At 46.7% G+C, this 15695-nt stretch overlaps 1 protein-coding gene across 1 annotated transcript in view; it reads left to right on the top strand.

The window, feature by feature from the left end:
- LOC308375011 (protein bicaudal D homolog 1) overlaps positions 1-9479 on the top strand; it is a gene marked incomplete at both ends in the record, with an annotated part of 20431 nt that extends 10952 nt beyond the window's left edge. The window contains 6 exons of the mRNA XM_080851030.1: positions 788-1000; positions 2130-2282; positions 2852-3328; positions 5484-6638; positions 7979-8130; positions 8669-9479. Of these exons, the coding sequence (XP_080707156.1) occupies positions 788-1000; positions 2130-2282; positions 2852-3328; positions 5484-6638; positions 7979-8130; positions 8669-9479 (2961 nt within the window). The remainder of the gene's footprint in view (positions 1-787; positions 1001-2129; positions 2283-2851; positions 3329-5483; positions 6639-7978; positions 8131-8668) is intronic.
- Positions 9480-15695: the final 6216 nt, after the last annotated feature.

Below are 15695 nucleotides of genomic sequence, written 5' to 3'. Positions count from 1 at the left end.
TCTCCTGTCCTCCAGTCCGCCGAGGCTTCTCCTGTTCAGTGTTTATTTGTGTTTTTGCTTTTTCTCAAAGACCAACTTCTCTTTGTGTGGTTGAACTGTTTGACTTTGAAAGGATAACAGCTCTATTGTCTGAGGCCAAACATAGCTTGGCTTGTGCTGTGTAACGCCTCTATTGTGTGAAGCAACAGATCTCTCTGACCCTGCCTTTCACTCTGTCCCGATGGCCACTGTTCCGTCCCACCAGAATCTTGCAAGGATTGTTGTGATCGGTTGCGGCCAAAAGGGACATAATTTACTGTGAGATTGCGGTGATTTTGAAGTTTTTTGTTCAATCATAGATAATGCAAAAATGTTATGGCTGCATTTTTTTGTGCAAAATATTCTAAAAGAAAACTGCAACCCGCAATTGTAAATGCAGGGAGTGTTTGAATATGCATGAATTTGTGAAATTCCAAGATCCTGTAGGAACTGACTGTTTAAATCTACATCTCTTTTACCCCCTCAACAAGTTAAACACTGATTTGGATTCTTGAAGAATGACAAGTTCTACACTCTCTTTCTCTCTCTCTCTTCCTGGAAATCTTCACCTCTATAGAATGCCTTCAAATCCATTTCCTCAGCTCTGATCTGACAATAAAATAAATAAAATATCCTGTGTATAAAAGTAATCCCTCACTTTATTCCCTAGATTAAATTGTCAAAACTAAACTCACTTCTCTCCTCTCTCCCTCTCCCTCTCCCTCTCCCTCTCTCCCACTCCCTTTCTCTCTCACTCTCTCTCAATCAGGCTTTCAGTCAGGCGTACACCACCCAGCGGAAGGTGGCAGAGGATGGCGAGAGCAACGAGGAGTCGCTGCTGCAGGAGTCGGCCAGCAAGGAGGCCTACTACATGGGCCGGCTGCTGGAGATGCAGGCGGAGCTCAAGCTCAGACGCTCGGTGTCCTCCAACACGCAGGCTGAGAACGAGCAGCTGGCCGCCCTGCTGCAGGAGCTGCGTGAGGTGGGAAGTCTATGTCATATGAACGGGGGCGACAGTGGTACAGGAGGTAGAGAAGTCGTTTAGTAATCAGAAGGTTGCTAGTTCGATTCCCTGTCGAAGTGTCCTTGAGCAAGACACCTCCCGAATTGCTCCTGATGTGCAGTGTGCCATCAGTGTAAATGTAAGAAATGTGTATACATCCTTGTAAGTCGCTTTGGATAAAAGCGTCTGCTAAATAGCTACATGTAAATGTAACTATGGTCAGGTTAAGGGAAAGCACTAAAGAAACGTCATACGCATTGTCATCACGACAGCAATGAGAAAACCCCAGATTTCTCAAGCACGCTTAATTTGGCCCAAATGCTGTTCCAAGTAGGGCACAATACAGTCCAGGCATTGATGTATTATTAAAGGATAGTGCTACTGGAGAACTGGAACCCCCACGCTATACCAGATGAGCTAGAGTAGCCCCCAGTCTGCAGTGCTTCACAGAGACACAGAGCATGACCCCTCGCTGCAAGGGAAGCTTGCAGTGATAATGGTTTGCAACAGCTCTCTGTTGGAGAAACGGGCGGACGCCGTGAGCAGAAGCTGACCCAGCAGTGGAGGTTGTCAGCTCCACATGTGGAGAGACTGCCACTGTGGCTTGAGCATGCTGCGGGGCACACAATATTAATCGACTGCGTGGGCTTGCTCCACCGAAAGCTTGTTTGCCATCGAGAGAGGGACTTTATAACATAGTGCTCTGCGCTGGTGGCAGCTATATTTCATTAGCATTTAGTGGAGTTTGGAAGAAGTTTGTGGTGTCTGTGAGAGATGGTGTTTTCCAGATGAGAAGCCTGGTTTTGTTAGACTTCTCTCAGTAAACCACAACAAGGAAGCATAATTTGCATGTTATAATGAATAAACATGTTTAATTCTGTTTTATTTTGACGTTGTTGACGTAGTTTAATGTTTTCTTTCCTGTTTATGGTTGTGGTGTTCTGATGTTTTTTTTTATGATCTGACTAATCTAATCCTCTCCCCGTCCCCCCCTCCTCCCCCCCATCCATTTATCTCCCTCTCTCCCTCTCTTTCTCCCTTCCCCATTTCTCTCTCTCTCCCTCTCTCTCTCTCTTTCTCCCTTCCCCTTTGTCTCTCGCTCACTCAGAGTAATGAGATGCTGGAGCTGCAGAGGAGCCGGATGAGAGAGGAGATCAGGGAGTATAAATTTCGGGAGGCCCGCCTGCTGCAGGACTACACCGAGCTGGAGGAGGAGAACATCACTCTGCAGAAACTAGTGTCCTCACTCAAACAGAGCCAGGTTGGTCGTAACTCAGCCCCTCCTGTATTAATCAGCTAGGGAGGTTGTCCACACTGGGAGGTTGTCCACACACTGTGTTTACACTTTTTACTGCACAACAATGCAGCCCATGTTCTTACACAGATCTACTCCCCTATATCATTTACAGTGGCAAAAGTGTTTGCCCTACTCACGGCTCAGTGACATTCAATTGACATTTGCTGTCAAATGCTAAAACTGCATTACAAAATTGGCATGGCTTGTTGAGTGTCAGTGGGCATTTGAAGCATCAAAGAGTGATATGGACTGCGTTGGTTGAAAATCAAGTTTGTACTACGTTATATGTTTTTGCCAGGGTTAGTTCGGAGGTCTGATATTAACTAATTACTAACCAAGTGTGAGGTCATGCCGGGAAATATCAGACTGAGGCTGTAACGTATCGCCGGCTGTTAAGTGACCGCCGGCCTTTACATTATCCCTTACTTATTCTCTTCACTGTTGGGTCATCTTGACAGTTGAAATGAAAACACAGTCCAGGCTCCAGGTTTATGACTAGATGGTGGAGCCTTACTCATCACTGCCCCCTGCAGGTGGAGTACGAGGGTCTGAAGCATGAGATCAAGGTTCTGGAGGAGGAGACGGCGCTGCTGAACAGCCAGCTGGAGGACGCGCTGCGCCTGAAGGACATCGCCGAGAGTCAGCTGGAGGAGGCGCTGGACGCCCTCAAGAGCGAGCGCGAGCAGAAGAACAGCCTGCGCAAGGAGCTGGCCCACCACTTCAGCCTGGGCGAGGGTGCCTTTGGGCCGGGCAGCAGCACGCACCTCTGCTCCCTGACCTCCGCCCCGCCTAGCGGCAGCGCTACCCCCACCGCGGCCAGCTCACCGGGCAGCGAAGAGGGGGGTAAGTGCAACGGGCACCTGCTGCAGGGGGCAGCTGGGGCGCTGCTGCTGACCAGAGCCAATGGTGAGTACCGGCAGGCCGGGGCACGCAAAGGAGAGCAGCAACCGGATCTCTTCAGCGAGCTAAACGTGACAGAGATTCAGAAGCTCAAGCAGCAGCTCTTGCAGGTAAGGCTGCAAATGCAAGCAACTGATTATTCACTGTAAATACCCCAACAGGAATATTTTTGGTTAACCTCAGAATTAGCCAAGGATGGCAACTAAAATCCCAATTATAGGGTTTCTCCACCACTTTCATAACAAGACTTTCTGTTTTTCACACTATACATTGATTGCATGTACACCATACAGTTGTCATTGCAAGTGTTTATGGATTCCAGAGGGCAGGAACTGACAACCTCGAAGATTTACGAGCTAGCCTTTCTTACTAGTGTGCATTGTAGCTGCGGAAATTGATTAACAAAAATGCTTCTGTAAAGATAAAAATAGGCATTTTTTAATGTGCTTTGGGTCATTCCAAGAAATTACTGAGCAATGTCATTCCTTTTGTTGAACATTGCTTGCAGCTAGTGTTGTGACCACTGAAGGACTGGGAGTTCTTTTACCAGTAGGAATTATGCTGGAAGATTAGGGCCCAGACTGAGAGAGAGAGAGAGAGAGAGAGAGAGGGAGAGAGAGAGAGAGAGAGAGAGGGAAAGAGAAAGAGAGAGAGAGAGGGAGAGAGAGAGATAGCACGACCAGTGCCGCAGTAGCAAGGGGTGTTTACGAGCTGGATACTGCAATGTCTAGGGAAGAAACCTGACCCCTTATACACACGCACACACACACACACACACACACACACACACACACAAACACACTCTTCTTGATGGATTTTGCTTATTTATATCCTCCAAGACTATTGATCGCCTCTTGTAGTGAGCCTTGTTTGGGATGCATTGAGGGACAAAAATCATGTGAGCTGCGGCTGTTCTCAGAAATGTAAATCATGTGTTTTGGGACCTAGAGTAGTATACCGATCAGAAGTGGCAGTCAGAAGTGACTTTTCAACAGAAGGGGAACTTCAGAAGCTCAGGATTAATACTTCTGTAAGCCCTCACACTGAGGAAGTGATGCATTTAGCTGAGGTGCAAAACTAAGAATAAGCGATGTGATACCTTGATGTGGGGAGGCAGGAAGTGATGTCAGGAGAGAGTAACTGTCTCTGAAAACAAGAAGAAATGACCTGAATGATCCCAATCATTGTTCCAATTCTCAGTCACTGTTCTGGTTGCGGGTAGTTTGCAATCCATAGATTCTCTTCCTGAAAACGTAATCAAAGCCAAGAGTTGTTAAAACAGCAGTAAGGGGCTTTAGCCCCGTCTTTTTAGCTTAGGAAGGATCCTAACTGAGTGAAATAACCCCGAAATATCAAAGTGATAGCCATGATAAGAGCTGTCCCAAAGCTGCAGTCGGATAGTCCTTCCTATCATCTATTCTCTAAATGCTTAATAAAAAGGTGCTCCAGTGCACCTTTTCGTATCTCTTTTAGCATAGGGTACACTGGACCATTCTTTATTAAAGGGAAGGAGATAATATTGTCCCACAATTTCTTGTGGCGCCAACAACAACCAAATCAACAACTGATCAATGTGACCCACGTCAATAACATCAATAACACCTTCACATAATCACATAGCCTAGTGTAAGTGCAGCCGGATTCTCTTAGCACTGTGGTTGTCTTTCCCTAAGTCCTCATGAATTCTCCTTCACATCTTTCCTTGACCTCATGACGTTTTCCATCGAGGTCAAGGAAAAGTGGTTAGGAAAACACAATAGGACGTCCTATCTGACTGCAGCCTTAGTCTAAAACCAGCGGGCTTACTACCTAAAAGGCATAGCATAGCATGCTAAGTGGTGTACTTTGGCAATAGATTAGGTGATCTCTTGCTGTGAAAGGCGTGGCCCATCTCGGTGCATAGTGCATAGCCTGGGCGGTGTACCATGTACCACCAAAATGAATTTGAAGATGATACCATCACTAGTTATTAATAAAGTATATCTATTAAAGTACACTTAAAAAAGTGTAAAATGGAGGGCACTGTGGCGCAAGCCGATAAGCCCCCCATTCATGGGCTTTATTGCCCGCAGGGACTCAGGTTCAAATCTGGCCTGCTGTCGTTCTCCAAATCCTCTCCCCACGTCTCATCCGCCTTGCTTCCTGTCCACAACTCTTCACTGTCCTATCCAAATAAAGGCATAAAAGCCCCCCAAGTGTAAAATTGCTGTATACTGTTGCCTTAACCCAAACCACACACACCACAGTCTCTGTTAATGTTGATAGGTGGATCGGGAGAAGACAACCCTCTCCACCAGCCTGCAGGAGTGTGAGGCCCAGCTGCAGCACGCGCAGACGGCCCTGTTTGAGCAGCACGCCCGAGCACGCCGCCTACGCGAGTGCCTGGGCTCCCTCCGCCGCCAGCGCAGCACCGGCGACAAGAAGGCCCTCGAGGATGAAGAGGAGGAGGACGACGAGAAGGGCCTGTTCTCTCAGACCGAGGGCCCCAGCGTGGAGGTGATGCAGTGTAAGTACAGGGTGGCGGTGACAGAGGTGGTGGGCCTGAAGGCTGAGCTGAAGGAGCTGAAGGAGCGCTACAACCAGCGGGTGGAGGGAGAGGTGGACGTGCACGGCCACAGCCAGGCACAGCAGCAGCAGGCCCTGGAGGAGCAGGTGGTCCGCCTGGAACGCAGCTGTCGCGAGGGCAGGGAGAAGGTCACCACCCTGGAGGCCGAGCTGAAGACTGTGGCCAACGCAGCCAGCGACAGCCAGGGGCGGCTGAACAGCGCGCAGGACGAGCTGGTAACCTTTAGCGAGGAGCTGGCACAGCTCTACCACCACGTCTGCCTGTGCAACAATGAGACGCCCAACCGCGTTATGCTGGACTACTATCGGCAGAGCCGCTCGCCGTTGCGTGGGTGCGGCCTGAAGGTGTCGCAGGGGCAGGAGGAGATCCGGGCGCTGCTCACCCCCCGGCTGGCTCGCCGCCTGGCCGCCATCAACGCTGCCGTCGCCAACGCCTCCAACTCCTCCACCGAGTCACGCAGCCCCTCAGACTCGCCGTCCAAAGAGCCGCTGGCCGCCGCGGGTGGGGGCAGCCCAGCACGCAACACCCCCAGTGCCTCTTCCTCCTCATCCTCTTCCTCACCCGCCCCTGAGACCCCTGCCCTAGGAGGCGGCGGGGGCTCTGACCCGCGGCGGGAGCCCAACAACATCTGCCATCTGAACGCCATCATCCGTGACCAGATCCAGCACCTGCAGAGGGCCGTAGACCGCTCGCTCCAGCTGTCGCGGCAGAGGGCGGCCGCCCGGGAGCTTGCCCCGCTGCTGGACAAGGACAAGGAGGTCTGCTTGGAAGAGATCCTCAAACTCAAGTCCCTACTGAGCACCAAACGCGAGCAGATCGCCACGCTGCGACTGGTCCTCAAAGCCAACAAGCAGGTGAGGAACTAACTATGTACTGTATAACTCTATGCACTTATGTATAACACATTACACTTATGTATACCACTATGCATTATGTATAACAATATACACTTATGTATAACACTATGCACTTAGGTACCTACGTATATACACCTACTTAACAGAGAAATCTGTTCATCTCATTTGAACATTCACTCTAACAGTGAAGCTAGTTGCCTTTAATACCTTTTATATGTAGTATCTAGCTCTCAGCCGCTACATTGAGGTTTGTGGTGGTAAGGTCTCTTTAGCACAGTGGGTAAGGTTAACGCATCAGCGCAAATGTTCTTGCTTGTGTGTTGTTTTGCTTTTCTTTAAGTTGTTTGCCTGTGGTAAGGAAAAGTGATGTCCCTTGACCAAAGTAATGCAATCTGATTCAATGTAAAGAGATTTTTGTTCTTTTCTCCGAATGTATTCTCTATGAATAAAAGCTCAGACCATGCTGTGCCCTCTCCTGGCCCCTGTGATTTACAGCGCGGCTGGTTTATAGATTTCCACCCTGATGCGAAAGCGCTGGGTTGTATGGTCACATCTTGGTGTACTACACATAGTCGAGTCAGCCCCTCCCCCGGCCCTCAGACAGTTGACAGCCAGCCAATGATGTGGAATGCTACCGTGTCAGCATGTTCTATAAAGTCCAATAGAAAATGTATTATTTAAAAATTCTGTATGACTTTGGGGTAAGTAGTCATGTTCAACACGTAGGAAGTGTAACCATTCGCATTGAGAAGGGGTCCATTCATCATTCTAATAATCTGTTATATAGCAGCGGCAGGACCACCAATCCACAAGCAATCAGCCATTAGTTATGGAGTTACGTCACATTTTATGCCTGGCCTGAGTCCATTACTCTCCTCCTCTGTTCATTTTGAAAGAGCTTGAAATGTCCTTTATCCTGATTTAATTGTGTGTAGTCCTGTTCTAGTCGTGGCCTTTATCACTCAGATATATAGATGTGTAGATTTAGATGTAATGGGTTCACATATTCTATGTTTATATATAAACAAAACTAACAAATATGATCTATATATACACTGTATATAGATATATATTAAGTCATATATAGTTTCGATCTTTATGTCTGCGTCTACTCATAAAATATAGAACAGTCCCTTAAAGATGTTGATGCAAAGGTCAGGGGATAAGGAAACAAAATATGGGGCAGTTGAGTTTTTGGGGATTTTTTTTAAAAGTGACAAAGCCTCTTATGTATAGCAACTGTTTGAAAATATGGTCTGAAAGAATAGGTCTGCATTGTGATCAGCATAATCTTAGTTCTCTGATGATGATAAATAAATAACCCGTGGTTCTCTCAGACTGCAGAGGGGGCCCTAGCCAACCTGAAGAGCAAGTACGAAAACGAGAAGACCATGGTGACGGAGACCATGATGAAGCTGAGGAATGAGCTGAAGGCTCTGAAAGAGGACGCTGCCACCTTCTCCTCCCTCAGGGCGATGTTTGCCACCAGGTGAGACAGAGACCCCCTCGTCCCCTCAACCATAAATCACCCGACACTGACAGCTACCGTAGCCTGCTGGATGATGCCCATTCCACCACTGTGTGTGTGTTTGAGGTCGAAACAGCAGAAATAGCCGGGGATGATATTTTGGGAATACTGAAAGAGATGAGGGCAACATCTGTACGGTGGCATTTCTGTGACACCACTGGTCTTTCTCTAAGTGTTGATGTCTTACTTCTTGACAGATTGGACAGTGGGTCTGGGAATATGTCTCACACTGTCTTTTCATTTCTCTGTGCCTTTTCAAACTACTGCTCCTTTCTCTTTCTTTTTGCTCTTATCTCCCCTGACATCCTCTCACTCTCTTTTCTCTTGTCTTTCAAATTTCTCTTGAACCTGTCTGTCGTTCTTTCTATCTCTATCTATCTATCTAACCTCTATCACCCTCCCTCTGTGCTCTCATTCAATCATTCTATCGCTCTGTATGTTTTCTGTCTCTCCTAAACTATTCCCTCCTTGCCCCCCTTTTTCTGTTCTCCACCCCCAGGTGTGACGAGTACGTGACCCAGCTGGATGAGATGCAGCGGCAGCTGGCGGCGGCGGAGGACGAGAAGAAGACGCTGAACTCTCTGCTGCGCATGGCCATCCAGCAGAAGCTGGCGCTCACACAGCGCCTGGAGGACCTGGCGTTCGACAGCGAGGTCTCGCACCGTACGCGCACCTCCGGCAGGGCCTCGCGCCTCCGAAGCGCCGCACCCAAAGTAAGTGGAACGTGCTTGGCCAGCTCCCTCCCTGGCTCCCCGATGCTGGCTGCATCAGTGGCGTCCAGCACAGCCACGGGTCTCCCCCCCCCTACCGCCTCCTCCACCTTCGCGGCTTCCTTCTGCGCGCCTCCCCTGTCCCCCAAATTCCCGACATCCGTGCCCTCTGCACCGAGTAGCCCCCCCTCCCTGGAGGCGCCGTCCTCCACGGCCTCGTGGACTCCCTCGTCCACGGCGCTGCGGCTGACCCACTCGCAGTGGACCATGGGCACGCGGACGTACGTGGTGGAGCCTCACTCCATCAGCTCACAATACCCCCACCTGGCCCGGGCATCCGCCCTTTCCCGCCGCTACACAGCCGAGTCTTACGCGGCCTCCCCGTCCCACAGCCCCGGCTCGCTGCCATCCTCCCCCTACCGCTCTGCCATGCTGGACGGCCAGCGCTCTGCGTGGAGTCCCCCGCGCCCCCGCCCCTCCCCCCACCCCCTCATTAGCCTCTCCCGCCCCTCCTCTTCCTCCACCACGCGCTACACCCCCTCCAGCAGCTACAGTCAGCACTACTCCCGAAACTACACCTCCCATCACCACCGCTACTGAGGCCGGGTTGACATAGAGAGGAGGACTGACTGGTTTCCTGGTGTGCTGTTTTATGTGTGACTAGCCTCTTTGTTTTTCGAATGTAAAAGTGACTTCCCCCCCCTTTTTTTTTTGCTCAGGGATTTTTCTATGGAAAGGAGCACTGGTGCCCTTCCCTCCCCGACAGACTGTTGATCAGTCTTCTTGATGACACTGTGTGTTGCTGCTGAATCCTCTCTGTTTGTTACATCTCTCTCTCGCCTACTTGAAAACTGTGAACATCCTGTGCATGTGGACAGCCTCCACAGACAGAGAGAGCAGAGAGCATACAGCATGGACATCAGCCAAACGGCTGAGGCTGTGACTATGCTAGTGACTTTACATCAAGGTGAACAGTATTTACCCCTCTTTTGGCTAGAAAAGTGTTCACATGTTAGTTCAGTGTCATACTACCACTACTACACACAGATATATGCACTGAGGGATCCAGCACTGTGCTCTTTGTTCTGTTCTATATATTTATCTTTTTTCTACTGACGAGGTTTTGTTACAAAAATCATTAACACTGAAACCCATTACATTTTGAGACTGAAAAAAATGAGTAAAACAGGAGAATATGCTGGAGACATCATGGGATTTTTAAATATTCCACCTTAAAACACCTTACAACTGTTACAACGAGACTAATCTTTGCAGTATAGTCTTTTTGATGCTAGTTCTGTTTAGTCATTTGACTATTTCACTTCAATAGGATTTGTCCAGCTGGCACATGCCACAAGGAAAAATAGATTTCGCCATCATTTATACATGGGGGTCGTAGTTCCAAAAGTCAAGACAGGTATTTTGGCTACTAATGCCAATTAAACGATCATTCTAGATATGCATTTAGATGACATGATAAGAGTGCTGATTGGTGGATTGCACCATTACTGACTGTAGCTGGTTCTTAGATAGTCCTCTCTTAGACAGTTCCTCGGCTAGGTCTGCTTTGTAAAGAAGGGGTAGTAGTTTTGAATGAATGTAAGTGTGTGGTGTACCTCCTCAGCTACATCATACACCATAACTCAGGGAATCTCACACATGGTTGAAAGGCGTGTGCTAGGAATGCTAGAATAGCGTGTGCTAGGAATGCTAATCCTAACGTAAACCGTCAGACTGACACCACAGTAGAGGTCATATGCAGTAAAGACTGGTGAATGGCACTAGCACACATACAATGTGTCTTTGATACCTGTTGGATAACATGTATGCTGATTTTCAGTGAGGAATTTGCTTAATGATTCCTTGTTCAGTTCATAAATAGAGGTATGTTTGCCGTTAGCATTCAGCACTAATCATCATTCTAACACTTTCTTGGCTGACTGGAGCCAAACGTCTAAAGTGGACAGCCAAACAGTATTTTGCCAGACAGAACAGATTACTGTCAGGGCAGTGCACTTTAAGTAAAGGGGCAAATTGTATCAAAACATTTTTGGGTGGAGTCCAGTTCACCATCCTATGGTTTGAATACTTTCCCCCTGACTTTTGAATGCCAGTATTATTTGTTACATTGCAAAAGCCCAACTAAACCATACACAGTACATTTATTTCTGCCGATCACATGGAATTGTATCCACTTAGCAACTACATTGTAACATACTGCAAATGTGGACACTGTTAAAGCCAACTTTTCATGCCAACATATGCCTGAACACTAGTCTACTCTCACATAGAACTGCTGTGCATTTTTTTTGACAATGTGTGAAGTTGCAAACTAACACGGAGCCACTGAGCATTTGACAGTCAATCCCCTCACGGGCCCTCACGCTCATCCATTAAAGACATTTAAGGCTGCTAGAACCTCTCTTCTCTTTTGTCTGGCAAATGGCACTGGGTGATGGTTTAACAATAACAGAAACAAGATTTCTCACATGCTGTTGCTCAAACCTTGCCAAAGTCACCTACTCTGCCACTTACACAAGCCTTAGTATTTGCAGTACGATGCAGTACAACACTTTACTGAAAGCACTGGCCTTAGAGTATGTGTATTTGGCTATGCTATTACACATCACACCTTCCACCTTCCTGATCTTGTTTCACTCCCACACATGCAACACTGGCCTTAGCATGTTGACTGTAGTGCATGTCTTTTATAATACTAGTTATAGATGTAACTTTCTACATTTTGATTATCAAAAAAGATTATTGGTATTTTTTCAATAATGACGCTTCAAAGGGGTTACTAAAGTGATTTATAACTTGCAGTATTAATGAACTTGAGTGAGTTGAATGCCTTCAGTCTTTACAAACTTAGGCAGCCGTGTAATCAGGATTGATGTTTGGTGGTTGTTGGAGTATGGCTTATTTGTGGTGCACTGCTATAGGTTGTGCTAAACACTGGGCGGAGTTTATAATCTGGGCAGGAAGTGTTCTAGAAGGAAACCAGTGAAACCTCCTCTCTGTCAACCCCTTTTCTCTAAGGCGTCTCCCTCACACACTCACACACACACACACACACACACACACACACACACACACACACACACACACACACACACACACACACTCTCTCTCTCTCTCTCTCTCCCTCTCTTTACCTCTCTCTCTCACACACACATACATACAGACACACACACACACACACACACACATACTTACAGCAAATCATCACCCAGTGTTCCCCAGCCCAGACCCCTACTGCAGCTCTCCATCTCCATCTTAGCGTAATTCAGGATGTGCCATAGCATCTCAAACCTGTCAAATGCTCTCTGGGCCCCTGTGGGCTTTTTTTTTATGCATCAGCTCCATTTAACGAGCTGTATTTTTTGTCTGATTTCTTATTTCTTATGCTGAGTTGAAATGAATTAGATCTCACTCTGTTTTGATCTGACCACCCAACAGGGCATCTATAGGAATGGGCTGCTGTGTGTGTTTTTTAATACATACAGTACATTATACATCTGTTTTTTGTGCTAATGTCCCACTATCATATCTGACAGACTGTTATCTTCCTCTCTGTTCACTGAATGTGTCAGCCTGTTACACCATAGGCATATGCATGTATATACAGTATAGGGTACAGGAAAGATATAACTCGGTTGTGTATAGTGGTTTGCTATTCCACGTATATTCTGTAAATACCAGGTAAAAACAGAACTATTCTTTGTCTCTGTCTTTCTTTTGTGTCTGTTCTACCAGCATATCGTTAAATTTGATGTAAGTCACGGAACTAATTTAATTTCTCTATTTCACTAGACTTCCTTATTACAAATCATACTCCACATCATGGCTTCCTCATTTATCCTATATATATATAGATATATATATATTAATACATGTGTCTCCACACATTAATCTCCCAACCTCTAATCTGTCTATTGTATATGGTCTTGGCATTTCATCCTGCTCCATGGTGTCCAAAGCGGTGTGTGTTTGGGGTCCTACTGTACGTTACCTTTCTAACAGAGGTCTGGGAGGAACATTTCCTGGGTTATATACGTCCTGCAGGAAATAACTCTTTTCATCAGGGAGAACCCCCTAGCAGAACCCACCAGTGAACGGGGGGGGGGGGGGAGGCAAGGACAAACTGAAAGGGTAGGGACAGAGGAGGAAAAAAGATAACACTTGACAACAAGTATACATACAAGAAAACAAGTGAAGGTATCGGACCCCTGCACCTGTAACCTATGATAAACTCCCTTGTACGTTATTTTGGACAAAAGCGTCTGCTAAATGACTAAAGGTAATGTAAATGTAATTTGTAATTGAGTCTGCAGACGTCTCCTGCTTAACATTTCAGGATCCTGGCCAATTATCCCACTACTCACATTCTATGCACATATGTAGTCCTCTATAGTCCTGCAAACACTAATTGAATTAGACACATCGAGAAAGACTTTAAAACAGCTAGAGATATTAAGCATGCAGTGTTGTAAGACGCTGTTTGCAGAATGCTCCTCTTGGTGAGTAGAGGAGGGTATTCCTTAAGGTTATCGCTCTTGCCCTCCCCATTATCTTTTGTCTATGTGACCTGGTGGCCCAGTGTTGCCTCATGCCTGTCCCTCTTCCGGCACCGCTCTATGCGTATCTAATCTCTCAGTCTCTCCTAGATCGTCAGCAGCCTTCTGCCACCACAGTGCCGCCAAACCCCACACAGCTAAGACGTAGCCGGGCCATGTTTCTTCGAAGGTAACTACAGAACACTGACCACAAGTCCCAGCGTGTGAAAAGTGTCCTTTTAAGGCACTTTGGCAGAAGCATTTCTGCAGATAAAAGCTGCTAATTTTTTTTTACAAATAATTACTTTGTGACATTAACCTGCTACCTGCAGTATGCTGTGAAAAAAATAAGTACTTAAGTTAAGAAAACTTTGAAAATTTTAATGTTTACAAGGGTCTTCCAGAGAGGAATAAAGGGTGAGTATCAACTTACAGGCAAACATACTTGTGTCTGTAGTATTAAAAATAGCATTTTGTGGCCGGCTGTTTTGATAAGTGCAATCCGTTTTGTTTCCTTCTTTCCTCACCTTGTGGCCTATCCCACATGGCTTTGGCACGGCTTCTCCACAGGCGCAGGGTCGTCGTCGCTCTCCAGGACTCCCCAAGCTACTATTCCAACAGTAGCAGCAGCAGCAGCAGCAGCAGCCCTCCCTGCAGCCACCGCTACTGCCTCCCCCAGTTGCCCCAGTTGCCCCTGCTGCCACGGCCCCTGGGCCCTCGACCTCGCCTTCCCCCGACAGCCCCACCCAAGGCCCTCTGGATGGACCACCTGTAGAGAAACAAAACCACAGCAGTGCCTACATCCTTCATCCAGCCATGCTGGTTCCCCGCCGCCTCAATCTCTAAGCGACAGCCAATCAGTTGCTGTATGTGGTTGGATGAGAATCTACTTTGCTGAGGGTGGAACAGAGACCCGTAACAAATAGGCACAGTTGACTGGGTTTGGGTATTATGCTTGACCTTTGAACCAGGCGTGTCAGGCCAAAGGACTTACTATTGCTGTGACAAGAGAGGTTATCACTGCTCACCTACTCATATATTCATGTATTTTCATTGTTGTGTACTCTCTTATCTATTCATGACAAAACTTTAATTGTTTACACTGTTGGACACATTTTCCGAAAAGAGAAAGAGAGAGGGAGAGAGAGAGAGAGAGAGAGAGAGAGAGAGAGAGAGAGAGAGAGAAACGAACTGTACCACTGTTGCGTCAGCTGAATGTAGAACTGTACAATCACTATGGGTTTGTAGTCCCAATGGATTAACCAACTACGGCAATCCACAAATAAAGCATTAAGCATGGGATGTTATATCAACAATGAAAGCAATCCAAAAAGGCTGAATCTGGTTTTACATTAGAGAATGGGGCAGTGGGGACCAAGATCCATTGTTGTGATTAACTGCAATATTAAGCTGCTGTGAGAGATTAAGGAAGATTCATTTAGGGACGTTTATATTTCTGTTTTTATATGACAACCATCTTGTCTTGCAAAGTTTTTGTACAACTCTTTCAATCAGAGTGTATTGAGTTTATTATTGTTTCATTTCAGGTTGTGCTTCATTGTCAGCAGTAAGCAAGCAGAATACATCGCAGTGAAGTCTTACAATTTACTTAAATGCAGTGAACTACCTCTTTAAGTACTCTCTTTATAGCCCCTCAGCCTCATTCTCAATGTCTCACACACACACACACACACACACACACACACACACACACACACACACACAATATTGTAGTTTGTCATTGTTGTGTACACCTTCACTTACAAACACTTCTAATAGATTTGCACAAACACTTGAGTTGCTCGTTAGATTTATACTTCATACGGTTCAATTTGAGCCATGCCACCTGCTTGTTGGTAATGCACATAGCACATTTGTGTTATAATTGCAATGAACCATGTGGAAGCCCGTGGAACAAGCACAACAACAAAAGAAAACAACTGTACAATGCATTCCAGTTTTTGATTGTGATATTGCCTGAATACACTTCAACCACAAACTAATGTTGGAGATGGATATCTCCCCATGTTTGCTTTATCTGTCTGAAGACATTCTCTTTGGTGTGATTTTTGAAAATTTGACTGAAAGACTTCCCAGACACTTAAAGTGAGTGAATGTGTGTATATAAAACCTTGAGACATGTATGAGGTCTGAGGTGGAACTTCAAGATAGATAGGATGTGTACGACAAACAGAGTACACACTAAAGCATGGCTACAGCAGTAAGAAGAACAGATGATAACTTTGCTTGCTCCCTGCTT

Source organism: Sprattus sprattus (assembly GCF_963457725.1).
Source record: "Sprattus sprattus genome assembly, chromosome: 14".
Classification (NCBI taxonomy): domain Eukaryota; kingdom Metazoa; phylum Chordata; class Actinopteri; order Clupeiformes; family Clupeidae; genus Sprattus; species Sprattus sprattus.
The sequence above is the reverse complement of the archived record's forward strand: the minus strand, read 5'-3'. Positions and strand labels throughout refer to the sequence as shown.